At 38.8% G+C, this 15060-nt stretch overlaps 1 protein-coding gene across 2 annotated transcripts; it reads left to right on the top strand.

Annotated features, from left to right (window-relative positions):
- Nucleotides 1–11533: 11533 nt before the first annotated feature.
- On the top strand, nucleotides 11534–12693 carry LOC149010700 (ethylene-responsive transcription factor ERF071-like). 2 transcript variants are annotated; one of them, XM_089164398.1, is made up of 2 exons: nucleotides 11534–11788; nucleotides 11867–12693. In XM_089164398.1, exons 1-2 carry the CDS (start codon nucleotides 11623–11625, stop codon nucleotides 12454–12456), a joined length of 756 nt encoding a protein of 251 aa, XP_089020524.1. In that variant the 5' UTR covers nucleotides 11534–11622; the 3' UTR covers nucleotides 12457–12693. The 2 variants fall into 2 exon arrangements, with proteins under 2 accessions (XP_089020524.1, XP_089020523.1); XM_089164397.1 differs by having other exon boundaries at nucleotides 11864–12693.
- Nucleotides 12694–15060: the final 2367 nt, after the last annotated feature.

Raw genomic sequence — 15060 nt, 5'->3', positions numbered from 1 at the left:
GAGGGACATGGTGAATTTCTTGTGAAATTACCAATGCCCTTCCACTTTCTAGGCGATGATGAACTCAGTTTTTCGGCTATTTAGTGCTTCGTCTTAGTGTTTTTGATGATTTATTGGTTTATAGTGCAACATGGATGGTTCACGCATAGCTTCTTGAGCAAGTACTTCAATTATTCAAGGCACATAATCTTATTCTTAAGATATCTACATGCGCATTTGGGCTTGAATCTATTGATTACTTGGACCATGTTGTTTTAGCCAATAGATTAGAAGTGGACTATCTGAAGTCAGGGTAGTTTTGGCTTGGCCCATACCCAGAACACTTGAAAAGCTTCACAGATTTTTTGGGATTAACCAGGTATTACTGCCGGTTTACCCGCAAGTACGCCCATATAGCTACCCCATAAACCAATCTTCTAAAGCGAGGGTGTTTCCGAGGGGATTCCAACACCCAAAACACCTTAGTACAATTGCAACACCATCTCAACGACGCTCCAATGCTTGCCTTGCCAAATTTTGTAGACCCTGTTATGATCAAAACGGATGCTTCGGGGTTTGGTATCAGTGCAATCCTATCATAGAATGACCATCTAATAGCCTTATTTAGCAAGAAACTTTCTCCTCGACGGCAATCAGAATCTCCATATTGCAGGGAGATGTATGCTATAACTCAAGCGGTGGGAAGATGGCGGCAATACCTATTGGGACAAAAATTTTACATCCTAACCAACCAACTCAGTGTCTAGGAGTTCTGAGCACAAATTACACAAAGCCCAGACCAACACTGGTGACTCACTAAGCTCCTAGGATACAATTTTGAAATAACTTAGAATCCAAAAAAGAAAACCAAGCAGTAGATGCCCTCTCGATCATGTAAGAACCCGACTCCATGGTGCTTACCCTGGTTATTACATTGTGGGATTTCCTTTTGGATCTACGCAAGGCCACTGCCAAATGCAATGAATCCTTTAGCATCTTAGTATGTGCCTTAAGACTTTGTCCATCTCGGCTCTTGCAATGGTTTCCTATTTTACCCACACTGGTTGGTCATCCCTAATTGCCATCTTGGAGAGCGCTTTCTCCAGGAGTTCCATGCCTCACTTCAAGGAGGCCACACCGGGTTTCATTGCACTTACTAACGAATCTCTGCGAACTTGTATTGGAAGGAACTTTGGCACAGTGTTCGACGTTCTGTCGCTCACTGCTCACTGCCCTACGTGCCAAAGGAGATCTTAGAGTGACCCCTATCAATCTATTGCAGCCAATTCCAATTCCAAAGAAGGTCTAGGAGGGTGTGACGATGGATTTTATCACCAGCCTCCCTTTGTCGCCGTAAAATTTTCTATGATGGTGATCTTGGATCGATTAACTAAATATGCCCACTTTGTTGCTCTTCCAAAAATTTCATAAAGTAATTGTGTCACAGAATTATTTGTTGCAGAGGTGGTGCACCTCCATGGCTTACCATAGTCAATCATAAGATAGAGGTCCTCTATTCCTCAGCTCTTTATGGAAGGATAGAATAAATTGGGCATGTGGCTTACCCGTTGGCGTTTCCAACATCCTCCCTCATCCACCTAGTTTTTCATGTATCCCTTCTCAAATTGCTTTCGGCCAACCCCGCCAAATCAAGAATTCAAGCTGTAAGTACGGGCTATTGCCCTACCCAATAGCAAGAGTTGGGAGTCATACATTTCCATAAATGGCCTATAAGAGAATGGTTGCTTCCTCTTTAGTCTTTGTATCCATAAGTCGAGGTACTGTCAAGCCTTGTAAATATTGTTTTTCGCTTAGCCAAGTATAGTAGAGATAGGGCACCCTCAAATATCTTGATTTCACTGAGTAGAATGTTAAGGAGTTAGTGTCCTGATAAGTTATTCAGTTCAATTAGCTAGATGATTGATTAGTGAGGTGCAATCGAGAGGTCTTTGCAATGAAGGATCAGATGCTAGACTCCAAAAGGAAGAGTTTGGGATGTCAAGCTCATACCTCTGCTAAACAACTACTCATTGATCTTGATCTACTACCTTCGCATAACCGGCGCGTTAACTTTTTATCATCTTGACGTTGAGCTATTTTTCTGCATGACCTCCCCTATAGTATCATCACCGTGGTAGAGTGTCAACACCAAGTTCGGGATGGATTGGTGTGGTTCCTCTACACCTAAGACACCAGAATATCGAACCATGAACGAAGAAAAGCATGAGAGAAAAGCATAATGGCTAGAGATTGTGTGGTCCCTATTCTTGACTAGAGGGGACACCAAAGGCCTTTGCCCTTGGGGGCCTTAGCCTGCTATGTGTTGCAATTTCGCTCCGACGTCGCGGGAATCTCGTTCACCCAATGCTTGTTCAGTGGGCCAGCTACCTTGAATCTTGGGGACAAGGTTCCTTCCCTAAGAGGGCAATGATATGATCCACCAAGTTGAGTCACCACGCGAGGATGAGTTGGACACCAATGCTGAGACGGCAGCTCCATGAAGAACCTCCAAACAAACTAGACCACTTGTACTTCTAGAAGCTTACATGTGATAACAACCTCCTATCACAACAGCAGTTGTTAGAGATCTGTGATTAGGTAAGGATATTTTGTATTCAAGGAATGATTTGCCCTAATGGTTTTTTTTTTTTTTTTTTTTTTGGTGAACTAGTAATTTATTCTAAAGGGGACAACAAGCTAGCCGAAGGAACATGCTCCTTCAGCCAAGCAGTGGATAATACTCAATCCATCACTGTCCCAAGTGATAAGGCCTCCTTAGCTAGAGTATGGACCACAATATTGGCCTCCCTGGAATTAGAATTAAACCCACATTGAACAAAATAGAAAGCCAGCTTCCTTGTATTTGGGATTATAGACGTCATTTCAAAGGGAAAGGAGTCACCAGACATCGCGATCCATCTTATCACTCGCTGGCAATCGAATTCGGCTAGTATCCTTTCCCACCCAAATTAAAGTGCCTTAAGTAGTCCGTCTCAAATGGCTGAAGCCTCTCCCACTTCAACATTGGAAAAGGCCAAGTCCATTGACTTTGCCACCATTATAGTCTTGCACCAAAAATCCCACACCACTCTGCTTTAAATCCAAAGATAAGGCAACATCACAATTTAATTTCAAAACTCCTTGAATAGGCAAGATCCGGCTCATCTTCCTCTCTATTGAAACCTATGTTCTTGCCTTCCTCATCAGTAATTGTGGTTGAGCATTGAAGAATTTATTTGTCACTTTGTGTGCTTAAACAATTATCTCCATGGGACTCCACGAGTGGGCTCCCAGCACCCTCTCATTTTTGGCCTTCCAAAGATACCATAAAACGAAGCAGGCAGTGCTCTAAACCTCCTTTTTAATCCACATGACCCAGTTTAGCAAAGAGTTTCCATTCTGATATCTAGCTTGCTAAGGATGCTTCTCTGGTTAAATTAAAATGGAATCCCAGTTGTGAATTCATCCTTACTACTCTTGCAAAGTCACAGGTAAGTAATATGTGTTCAAATGATTCTTGCTTCCCAAAAATTCCAGACACTTCCTCCACCTTCATTCTTCTTCTTGTGCAATTAACTCCTGATGTCATTGCCTCAATTACATACCTTACAGATAAAACTTCTCACCTCTAGTAATGTATATGCCCCCCCCCCCCCCCCCCAATATATCCTTCCAGACACTCTTCTCCACCATTTCCCACAGTCTAATTCTTGATGATCCAGCATGTTGAGTATGTACTAGGTTTTTCTCCTTCACCAATAAATGATACATGGATTTCATAGTAAATTTACCCTTTGTATCAACCATCCACTTGAGTTCGTCCTCAGGAAAAATGGGTAATTGTATTTTGAGGATTGCATCTCCTATCTCTTTTGGGAATAGATCATGTATTAGAGTAATATTCCACAAGCCTTCCTCATCAATCAATTTATTCACCCAAGTAACCGATTCTAATGGGAAGACCGGTTTGGTATCTTTGAATTTTCTAGACCAGGTATCCATCTATCTTCCCATATATTCACACTACTCCCATCTCCAATTTTCCATGCCATTCCTTTTATAAGTGTCTCCCTCCCTGGTAGAATGCTTTGGCAGCCCCAAGAAGGACATCTTCCCATTTTTTGCTTATAGGAATGTACATTGGGGAAAATAGACACTTTTGATGATCTTCACCCACTTGGTATTAGGTTCCATGTATGAGTAACTTCCAGGCTAATTTAGGCAATAGCTCGATTATGAAGGGAAGAGTTCCTCAAGCCCAACCCCCTTCTTCCTTTGGTCGACAAAGCCTCTCCCATGACATTCAGTGTGTTTTTCTTCTATTAGATCCAGTCCCTTCCCAAAAGAGATCTACTGCCATTCTTCTATTTATCTCATGAAAATTTTCGATAGCTTAAAGTGCATAACAGCATAATTGGATATGGTAAGGGCCGAACCCTTCAGGAGCACCTCCCTACCCTCCGTGGACAAGTATTTCTTGCTCCAGCCATGTAATCTCGTCTACTCTATCATTAATATCATGGAACATCTCTACTTTAGAAACATCAAATTCTAAGGGTAATCCCAGATATTTATATGGACAGCCCTATGAGGTATTTTAAGCATATGACTTAACCACCTTCCAAATTATTTTGGAGTATTTGGGCTAAAACACAAAGATGACTTTTGAAGACTTACCTACTATCCGCAAGCCTTGCAGTAGCGTTTCATTACTTCTCTCACTTGATATAATTCCTCTAGCTTAACCTCAACAAATACTAAACAATCATTAGCAAATAACATATGTGTCAGCACTAAACTTCTATTCCTTATCTTAATTCCTACAATACTTTATTGCCTCAGCTCCTTATCCATCAAAACACTAAAAGCATAAGCACACAACACAAATAAAGAATGTGAGAGGGGATCTCCTCGTCTTAGACCCCTTGAAGGGATTACTACACATCTCATGTATAAAGGATGTCATGATGAGCTAATGGAAATAACAAGAGAAAAGTGTCTTCTTCCCCAACCTCTCGAATTATTGTGTTCATCTAATTTCCCTTCTCTATTTCGTTCTTACTAGTGAATATGTATAAGATTGGTGATTCCAATAGTTGTAAAATGAAGGATATTCTAGATAGGTTATTTGACAATTTTCAAAATTGAATTTAATCAGATTTTTTTTTTTTTCAAAATTCAATCGGATACACCTTATATGTTAGTATGCATGTTTATGATACGATTACCAAAAAAAATTGTTTGTTTATGATACGCTAACTATTATTGCATGCACCACTAGAGGGGAATCGAACCATATAGGGGCTACCAAACCCCATCTACTCCTCATTTCTCATATTGGGCAGTTGTATGCTCTTCGGCCTGGGCAGGGGTCACTATCAGCTTCTGTGGATTATACTAGACTTTTGGTAGGGCTACAATGACAGGGCTAGTGCTTGTGCTGGTAGTTCACAGGGCTAATACTTGCATAGGTCGAACTCAAAAGTCCGAACATTGCCTAGTGGGGGGCACAAGAGTGCCATTAATACATCCTTTTTCTTACTCAAAAAAAGAAGAAGAAAACTATTATTGCATGCAATCTTCTATGGTACTAAACTTTCAAATTTCTATTGTTTCACATCTGAAGTTGATCCGTAAGTAGGAGCTATAAGAGTCTTTTGGTCAAAAGTTCAAACATTTCATTCATAATTGAAAGATAACACAAACAAACATTGAACGAAAAGAAATAAAAACAAAAACTAAGGGATGGCCCGAACCCAATAAACCCTCAGAGTATGGTTGTGACAATCACAGAACCAAAAAAACCTAATGGGTATGTATAATAAACATAACCACCACCACCGCCTGCGGAGACACACCATACAGGCGGACACGACGCAGACATAACCACGCCACAAGGGCTGACTAACCATACGCCCCAAGGGCTGACTAACCATACGCCCCAAGGGCTTACATATGACATGCCTCATAGGCAAAGATAGAACACGCCACAAGGGCGGACAAAACACATGCCCCAAGGGCTTACAAACCACACGCCCCAAGGGCTTACAAACTACACGCCCCAAAGGCTTACAAACCACACGCCACCAGGGCGACAAATGAGCACGCCACAAACGCGAAGACAGAACACGCCACAAAGACGCCAACTCAGTTGTTGAGGCAAAAGACACCCGTTTCTGAACTCCCATCTTGAAGCCGCTACCCAGGATATCACCATCAGCAGAAGACAAACAAAAAGTAACAAAACAAACTCCAAAATCCCAGAAAATTCGCCCAACACTTGCATCAACCATCATGTCTGCTGTCTTGCCAATTTTTCCAAAAGCTTTGAAACAAAGGAGTGAAGAGAAGACTGCTAAGAAATGGAGAGAGCAGGGACAATGGATAAAACCCAGAAAAAATAGAAAATGAAAACAGAAAATGAGAAAAAAATGGGCGATAGATAAAACCAGAGGAAAAACGAAAAAAGCTGAGAAGAGATGAGATGGTAGATGATAAGGGAGGTAAGGGATAAAACCAGTAAAAAAAACGAAACCAATAATCGAAGAAAGGGAGATGGAAACGGCAGAATCAAGGGTTGGAAAGAACAGAAAAACCAGAGAAAGGAGAGTCGGAGAGAGGAAGGGGAGCAGCAGGGGAAAAAGGAAAAAAATTCAGAAAAATAAAGAGGCGGAGAGAGGGAGAGGAGGCCGGTGATGAGAGATTAGGTGAAAGAGAAGGTGGAGAAACCCTGTGAAAGAGGGGTCTCTCCACCTCAAGACGATGCGGCGGCGAAGCTTCCGGAAACGTTAGGGTTTTCCGAGCGTCCGTGTACCAATGCTCACTCTACCATACATTCGGAGCTATAAGAGTCAACTTGTCAAGAAAATTTCCCCATCCAATATGTCACGTGGCAAATTTTTGAGCCAACCAATTATTTATTTTTCCCATTTGTAAGGGAATATTTAAAAGCTATGAAAATATGATTGCATAGGGCTTGCTAAGAAAGTTAGTAACCAATAGCTTTTGGTTGACATAATCAATATGCCGATCATGAAATAGTTAATTTTTTTTCCCTTTAGTTGCAAGGGAGACCTTTCTGTTTTTTTTGGTAAGAAAGGGAGACCTTTCATGAATTCATCAAGCGAGTTCTTTGGTTAGACTTAACTTGTTAATTAAGAAACTATTTGTGGTAAAATCTTTATGGAGGTTCTTTATTGTCTAATAGTGAATTTTAAGCAGCAGAGACTTTGCTTTATCAACTTCATAGAAAATTTCCCAACACTCAATAAGCAACTGGGCACCTCATAGGCTCATATTAGCTAAATACTACCCATTGGCTTGGAAAATGGAGAGACCTCGTGCCTTATTATGCTACATGGGTGTTACACTACAATTTGGATATTTAGATATAGTTGTAGTTTGATGTAGAAAGTATCTATTGGTCAACACAGAGTTGTTCTAGTGGTTGAAACTGTTATGGATATTTTATAATAGACTTGTATGGGTCGACCAAAGAAGAACCAGATCAATCAAACCTTGGTCGGACCGCGAATAAAACGAAGGTACTAAACAAGGTATACAATTTGAATCATATCCAACCTCCTTAAAGATAAGGATTCCGATCAAGTCGGGTTACTCTTAGAATCTAAATCGAACTCCACAACTACAATCGAGTAATACTGTCTTGGTGGATAAGACTCATCTCCCCATGAAGCTAGCAACAATGACAGAGTTCTATTCGAACTCCATTACTGCACAGTTAAGGTAACCTCTCCTAAGATCTATAAATACTCACATATTCATCATTATTAGGTATGCACTCTTAAGCTATTGAATACATTGAGAGATTGAGCTGGCTTTCTTTGTTCATCTGAACTAACTTGTTCGTCGGAGACGAAACTCAACCATACCGGTCGAGCACGTTTTTGCAAGTGAAGATGTCGTGGGTTCACTGAGTCATATTAATATCCCCATCCTCCGGCTTAATAAAGCCCCTTTGTAAAAAATTTAAAAAAAAAAAAAAAAAAAAAAAAAAAAAAAAAAGAAAAGAAGAAGAAGAAGAAGAAGAAGAAGAATGTACCTAATGGTGAAACCATAATGTACCATGTAATATCTATTTTTGTGAAATTGTTTATGTACCAGTATAGCATAGTATAGCTTTAGTACCATATAACATTGATATATAAACGATATTACACGGTATTAAGCAGGACAAGAACGGTTTTATTATAATTAGCATAAATTGTTAGGGTTAGGGTTAGGGTTAGGGTTAGGGTTTAAGTACCGGCATGGTATAGCATATATAATACAAAATAAGGCATCAGATCACCTATTTATTCCATAATATAAGGTCCCCCAAAACATATCCATATTGTTATTGCACCTAATACCATTTTTAAAAATTGTGTCATATCATTTTGAAAAGTTTTGGTGATGTCAAACAACAAAGAATTAAAGTTAAACAGAAAATTAGATTGATAATGGAGAAAATTCTGTTTTTCAAAATAACTAACAAGAAGAACAAATATCAACTGCCTTCAAAAGAAGCACAAAACTGTGATTTTATAGTGTCAAGAAACCCTAGAATGAAAACACAAAATCACAAAAATACCACTAGAAACAGAAAAATGCCTAAACTCCCTCACAACGATCTTGAAACGCGAAAAAGGGTCGCTCACTGTAATGCACTGAGTCTTTTTCATGAACTCATTTCATATCAACGTGACAAATTTCATCCCATTCACGAGTCCAGGACTCTTGAGCTACCCCATGTGCATCATGTGATACACTAAGGCTTTATGTTGGCTGTTTCAGTTTCAGTGTGCGACCTGGGTTATCCAATTGACACCCCAAGTTTAAGATTCAAGTCAGAATCAGCCACTGAAACAATTTCCAACTTTCCAGTTAGAACCCTTAATTCTGGGCCAAAAAAGTGTTGGAATTATAATCGAAACTGAAAAAGATCAAGGTGCCAAGTGTGCTTCTGATCAAGTTTTTTGGCCGCAGCTTCACCATGACCCACAGTTTTTCTTTAGTTTCTTCTTGGATTCTATTTTATTTACTACTTTCACTGTTGGATTTGAGGATGCCTGATGCGTGTGCTCTGTTGAGCTTTGTCATCTTCTCTCCTGTCCCTCCCAAACAGAACAAATCAGAAAAAATGACAGCTCCGTTTAAGCTGGGTTGGGCTGGAAAAAATGGCCAAAATAAAAAACAAACAAAATTGAAGGAGAGTTTCCTCTTGAACTGCGTGCTCTTCTGATAGAATAGGAAGGGTGGATGATGTAATTGTGTATCCAAAAGGCAGAAGAAAAAAATAAAAATGAATGATGTATGGGTTAGGTCCCCCCTTTCCACCCCCAAAAAATATCAAATGAATGCTTAGTATTGAGGGTAGTAGATAAGTTCACTTATCTTCTCCATCATACAATCAGATGTTACACATTGTTCCTAAAGGAGTAGATCCAAACTCTGACAAAGTCGTATAATGTTTTAATATTTTCTTCATTATTCTTATCCTTTCATGAGCTTCTGAATGATATTGTCTTTTCTATGATTAAATAAACAAATCTTTAGATCACGAATACCCAAAATGCCCTTAATAAAAAATCCCACACCATGTACACCATGTCTCTTAATATAGTTTTGAAGAGCTCGACTACTGAACATTGGATATGCTTGTGGTGGCAATATTTTTTTTTTTTTTCTAAGTCAAAAGTGTTTAAATCTTGAAATAGATCTCAATGATTCTAGATTAGCAAATTGGACTTTACTAATAACAGATAAATCAATAAATTAAAAATAAAAAAATTTATAACAAAAGAAGAAGAAAGAGGTAATGACACAAGAAAGAATGAGATGAAAGAAAAAGAGGGGTGGTGGAGGTACGACACTTTCCCTCCCTTTAATTTTTATTTCCTTTACTAGTACTTTTCTTGTAGCCAAACAAAGCTTTAAGTTTGGAACAGGAGGTCTGCGACAATCAATTAATAGCTTTGTCTTTGAAGCAATTAGAGATGGTTTATTCTCGCGACAATCTTTGGAGGATTCAAACCTACAAATTAATCATTATTTGATTGCGATGCAATTTAAATCCTTTGTAGGGTCTTCCCTCTTCACTAGATTGGAGAAGTCTCTCCATTAGTTTACAATGCAAGGTTGCCCCTATTTTCAGCATAGATTTTTTTCCATTACATTACTAGGGAAGGTAATGATTGTTTCCAAAAATTCTAACAATAAAGGAGCTTCTGATTTTCCTTGTTAGTCTTGGTAAAGGAATGTTCCACATACTAGAATGAAACGTTGATACAACTATTAGAATTAATTATCCAGGTCCCCTGGTTTATCTGCTTTCAATTAATACAAATTTTAGTTGTTGACCATAAAAAAAAGTGTAAGAACAATATGTGTGGCAATCAATTAACATCTTTTTCTTTGAATTATATAAGAGATTATTCTCGCACTCACCCTTTAAAAAAATCATATATAAAAAAAAGAATCATTATTTGATTGCGATGCAATGAATCTCCCCCATCCTACAAATTGAAGAATTCCTCCATAAAACAATGCAAAGGCCATTGACGGGAAAGATTTTTATCCTTTCAATATAAAAATAAAGATTTGATTTTGTTTTATTTGGGAAAAGGTATAATATACTAGAATGAAAAAGATAATAAAAAAATTAGAATTAATTTGCGGAGCATTACATAAGAGAATTTAAATTTAAATTTTTATTTTTATTTTTAATTAGGTATTAATGCAAACAATGATTGAAAGATGATGACGTTTAAACCCCGGAGATTCGGGGAAAAGACAAAATCATACGAAACAGATCTATTTTCATGGGCCCCACTATCCTGCAATCAAATTTTACACTCTATTCTCAAGTTGTCAATTGTCAAACCAAAAAGCTCGAATTGATATTAAATATCTTGGAATGGGTTGGGCCGGCCGACGCCTCCATGGGCTTGGACTTAACGTCTGAGACCGATTGAAAACAAACCTGCAACCTGCTGATGTCAGCATTTTTCGTCTCGTTAACCTTTAAATCCATTACGTGGTAGATTTCAATTCTTCTTGATTCGATTTCTCAATTAAATCAATCCAATCAGCCGGTCTCGTTTCATTTCTTTACTTGCTGACGGTTCATTTCCATTTGATTTTGGTCTATCCGACCGGTTTAGGCTGGAAATTGATTCATTCGAGGGGCATTCATGGAATACGCTACACCTAACGGCAGCTGCCGCCAACAGCCACCGGCAATGTCGCGTGGCCGTTAAAATTTTGAAGCACCAAGCATTCCCAAACAGAGACAGCCCTCAACTCTCAATCCAGAAATCGACACGTTTACTTCCCGCCAAGAGGGTGGGTCCCACCCAATCGTTCTTTCTTGAATTTCGCTCTTCACACTTCACGACACCTACGTTTCTCTCGTATACGGTATATCTCATCCCCGTCTAAGTTATGACCAACGAGATGACGAGAAATGGTATCTTTCTTAGAGCTTTTTCCGTTTCATGATATGATAGGCTATACGTTACTTATGGTAACGCACTATAAATAAAGGCAGTTGAAGCTTTATTCTTCCCTCTCTCTCAGTTCTGATCAGTTCTGATAATATAAAGAGCCAAACCAGGAAACAAATAGAACAGACGATTGAAGATGTGTGGAGGAGCGATCATTTCCGATTTCATCGCCGCCAAACGTGGCCGGAAGCTTACTACAGAGGACTTATGGTCCGATTTCGACACCTTGTCCGATCTCCTGGGCTTCGATTTCAGTGAGAAAGACAGCTCTGATGAACCTGCAGATCAGAAACCAAATAAAGGTAATTAATTTGATTCATTAGGGTTTTCAGTATAGAATTTCTGACATTTTAATCTTTGGGTTGTTGGAATCTCAGCAGCTACGACTGTTAAGAAACCCAGAAGGACAAAATCAGATGCAGGAACAGGAACAGAAAAGAAAAAGAGCAAGAAAGGAGGAGGAGTTGTTGCAAGAAAGAATATATACAGAGGCATCAGGCAGAGGCCATGGGGCAAATGGGCAGCCGAGATAAGAGATCCAAGAAAAGGAGTCCGTGTTTGGTTGGGCACTTACAACACTGCAGAAGAGGCTGCCAAAGCATATGATGAAGCAGCCATGAAAATCCGAGGCAGCAAAGCTAAGCTTAACTTCCCCAAACGACCATCATCGACACCTGTTGGTCCTGAAGCTGCCAAAAGACAGCGCCTTGATCCAGAAACGGGTCAGAATAGTCTCGAACTGGGTTACCCATTTAAGGAAGAAACACTACCACTCGTGAGCTCTCCCATTAATAATCAAGCTAGCTGCAGTAGTGACGAAGAGATGATGATAAAAGATCAGATATCAAGCTTGGAATCATTTCTGGGGTTGGAGACCGAGTCATCCGAATCGGAGGTGAGTACCAATGAGTTAGGTAATCTTTGGTTATGGGAAGATGCTCTGGCAGAACCCCTGAATCTCGTTTACTGAAACTCATTTACGTCGTTGCTGCTGTGTGCGTTTTTTTACCTATTCTGTTCGCACGTGTGTGTGTGTGACTCGTGTGGCTTTAATACTATTTTACGCTATCTAGTCTGTATCATTAGCTATAGCATGTGGTGGTGGTGGTGTTGTATTTATAAATAATAATAAACATGTAAAACCTTAATTACTAAATTACTATTATTAGTAAATAAAGTAGCACTGTGGGGGCCACGATTCAGGTGAGATGACGGTGTTGAGTCTGTTGACCGTTGGGGAAAAGAATTGGATTTTATATGCGGGGTCACGTCGACGTCGACTCGACGTCGATTTGGTGCATGTATGTGGCCTCGACACTTTTCTCTCTCTTCACCTAAAAAACACAAGTTTCCACTATCAACTGTCCCACTCTAATTCATTAATTATTCCACTAATAATGCAATTTAGCGTGTGGGATTTTCTTGCAAAAGTAAAACAGTAATCACCTTTGTTATTGCTTTTGTGATTTTTTCTCTTTTTGGGTACTAAAAAATAGAAAAAAAAGCAAACTAGAAAACAACTACCAGTAGATCTTCTCGGAGGATCATCTCCTTCAGGTCCATTGGAGCTTCATGGTAATTCAGCAAACCAGCGTTTGCTTCTAAGGATAGCCACTGTTCTTTCTCAAACCTTCTTGAATTGCTAAGAGTTCAGCTTGTCAAATGAAACACAGCTGAACCCAAACTGTAAAAACTCCTCTAAAGGTTCTATCTTGATCTCTGATAATTCCCACCAGTTGCGCATATTGGTCTGATAGTTCACACAGTTGCTTTTATGATTTGTTTTTGCTGACAAAGGAAATCGTTAGGTAGTTTATGACTTTTTATGTTCTGATTCTATTTTGTAGTGTTAGGATTAGAGCGATCAATCACACACAATCGAATGGAAAATAAGAAAATAAGAGACATGGATTTTATCCTAATTCACCTCAATGTGAGGCTACATCCAACATTAAGTTTTTCGCTATATATATGCGCTTAGAAACCCTAAGTCATAGCTATTCATGGGTCCAAACTAAATTGTAAATGAACTTTGAGGCTCAAAGAAACGTGGATCCTCTACAGACTCAATGTGAAGCATGAGCTAAATAGTTCAATTTTTTTAAGAAAGATAAATACTTTTTTTGGATAAAAGTAGAGAAAAATAAGTATTGAACTAAAGAGCTGGTGTAACCATGGACATTGGATTTCAAAGCCTGAGGATCCAGGATTTGATGACAGACCAATTGATCAGTAGCTCAATCTATACGGGAAAAAGAAAGATCAGTAGCTCAACAGAAAGAGCGATCCAGGTAAAGAAGTTCACTAATAAGCTGGAGACTCTTGAAACGAATGAAAAGGAAAGCCCAACAAAAACATCTAGTAGAATACTTAATTTCCACATTAGCAATGGAAAAAGACTTAATACTTGATTTGAAGTAGCTGTGCGCAACTTCAACAACAGCTATGTCATCAGTCCAAATACCAACTAAAGAAGCCCGAAATTGGGTTCCCTTGAAAGTCACTGAGGATGTATTTTTCTTTTACCCGATTCCTCCAATGTCTAGAAGAGAGAAGCAATGAGGAAATTTGTTTCTTTAGGATGAAAGATGAATCTCCAACGTAACCATTTTTTCAAACACAAGCACTATGTACTACAGTACTACTTCCAAGATATACACTCTCCTTTAGTGCGATAATTAACCAAGTTGAGGACAAAATGAGGAAATTTCCACTCACAAAGGTAACAACAACATTAAATGGGTGGCACATATTCATCCTCAGATTAAGTTAAATGTAAATGGGTCGCTCTTCCACAACAGACGAGTAGCGGGATATGGAGGTATAGCGAGAGATTATCAAGAACACATGCTTTTTTGCTTCGGAAAAGGAGTGGAAGTTCAGGATATCCTTAAGGTGGAAGCATTAGCCATTCGTCAAGCACTAATCTAGGCTCTTAACTTCAAAATTCAATATTAAGGTAGAATCTGTAACCAAATGATCATCAATATCCGATAACCAAGTGATCATCAATATATATCCCACAAAATTCCCTCACAAAGGCGCATTGGAAGGCATACCCAATAGTTGCAGATATTTTGCACCTCAAAGAATCCTTTGAGTCTATTCATTCAGGCATGTTCTATGTGAGGCTAATATGGTGGTGGATTCTTTAACTGAACTGAGCAACTTCAAAGCAAGAAAGTCTTTAGGAAATGACTGCCCAATTTTTTATTATTTTTTTCATGTATTTCTCAATCTTGAAGTGAAATTCATATTTTTTTAATTTTAAGGAAGAAATCTTTGTATGAATGGTAACGGTATCAATGGTTTTGGTCTGGGTAGTTTTGTTTTGGACTTAATGGTTTGAGGCTAAAAACATCAAATCTAAACATGGACCATTAGTAAACTTGAGATTTTGATTTGGTTAGTTTGATGCAATCTGGTTTGAGTGGGCTAATGCTTGAATTTGGTTTGAATCAATTTTGAGACCATTACCAACATATTATCAAACAGCTATAGTTGTTTCAAATTAAAAATTTTAAGATATTGGATCTTGCCTGTGAAGATTAACTAAGCTTCAAACAAATAAATC

Source organism: Hakea prostrata, chromosome 7, assembly GCF_041222555.1.
Source record: "Hakea prostrata isolate BN-2017 chromosome 7, UWA_Hpros_2, whole genome shotgun sequence".
NCBI classification, from domain to species: Eukaryota; Viridiplantae; Streptophyta; class Magnoliopsida; order Proteales; family Proteaceae; genus Hakea; species Hakea prostrata.
The sequence above is the reverse complement of the archived record's forward strand: the minus strand, read 5'-3'. Positions and strand labels throughout refer to the sequence as shown.

What these genes read in the sequence shown, in the direction of transcription:
- LOC149010700 (XM_089164397.1), top strand. Translation starts at nt 11,623, where the DNA reads ATGTGTGGAGGAGCGATCATTTCCGATTTCATCGCCGCCAAACGTGGC. An exon ending in AGATCAGAAACCAAATAAAG is followed by an intron (nt 11,789 to 11,863) that starts GTAATTAATTTG and finishes TTGGAATCTCAG; the next exon opens with CAGCTACGACTGTTAAGAAA.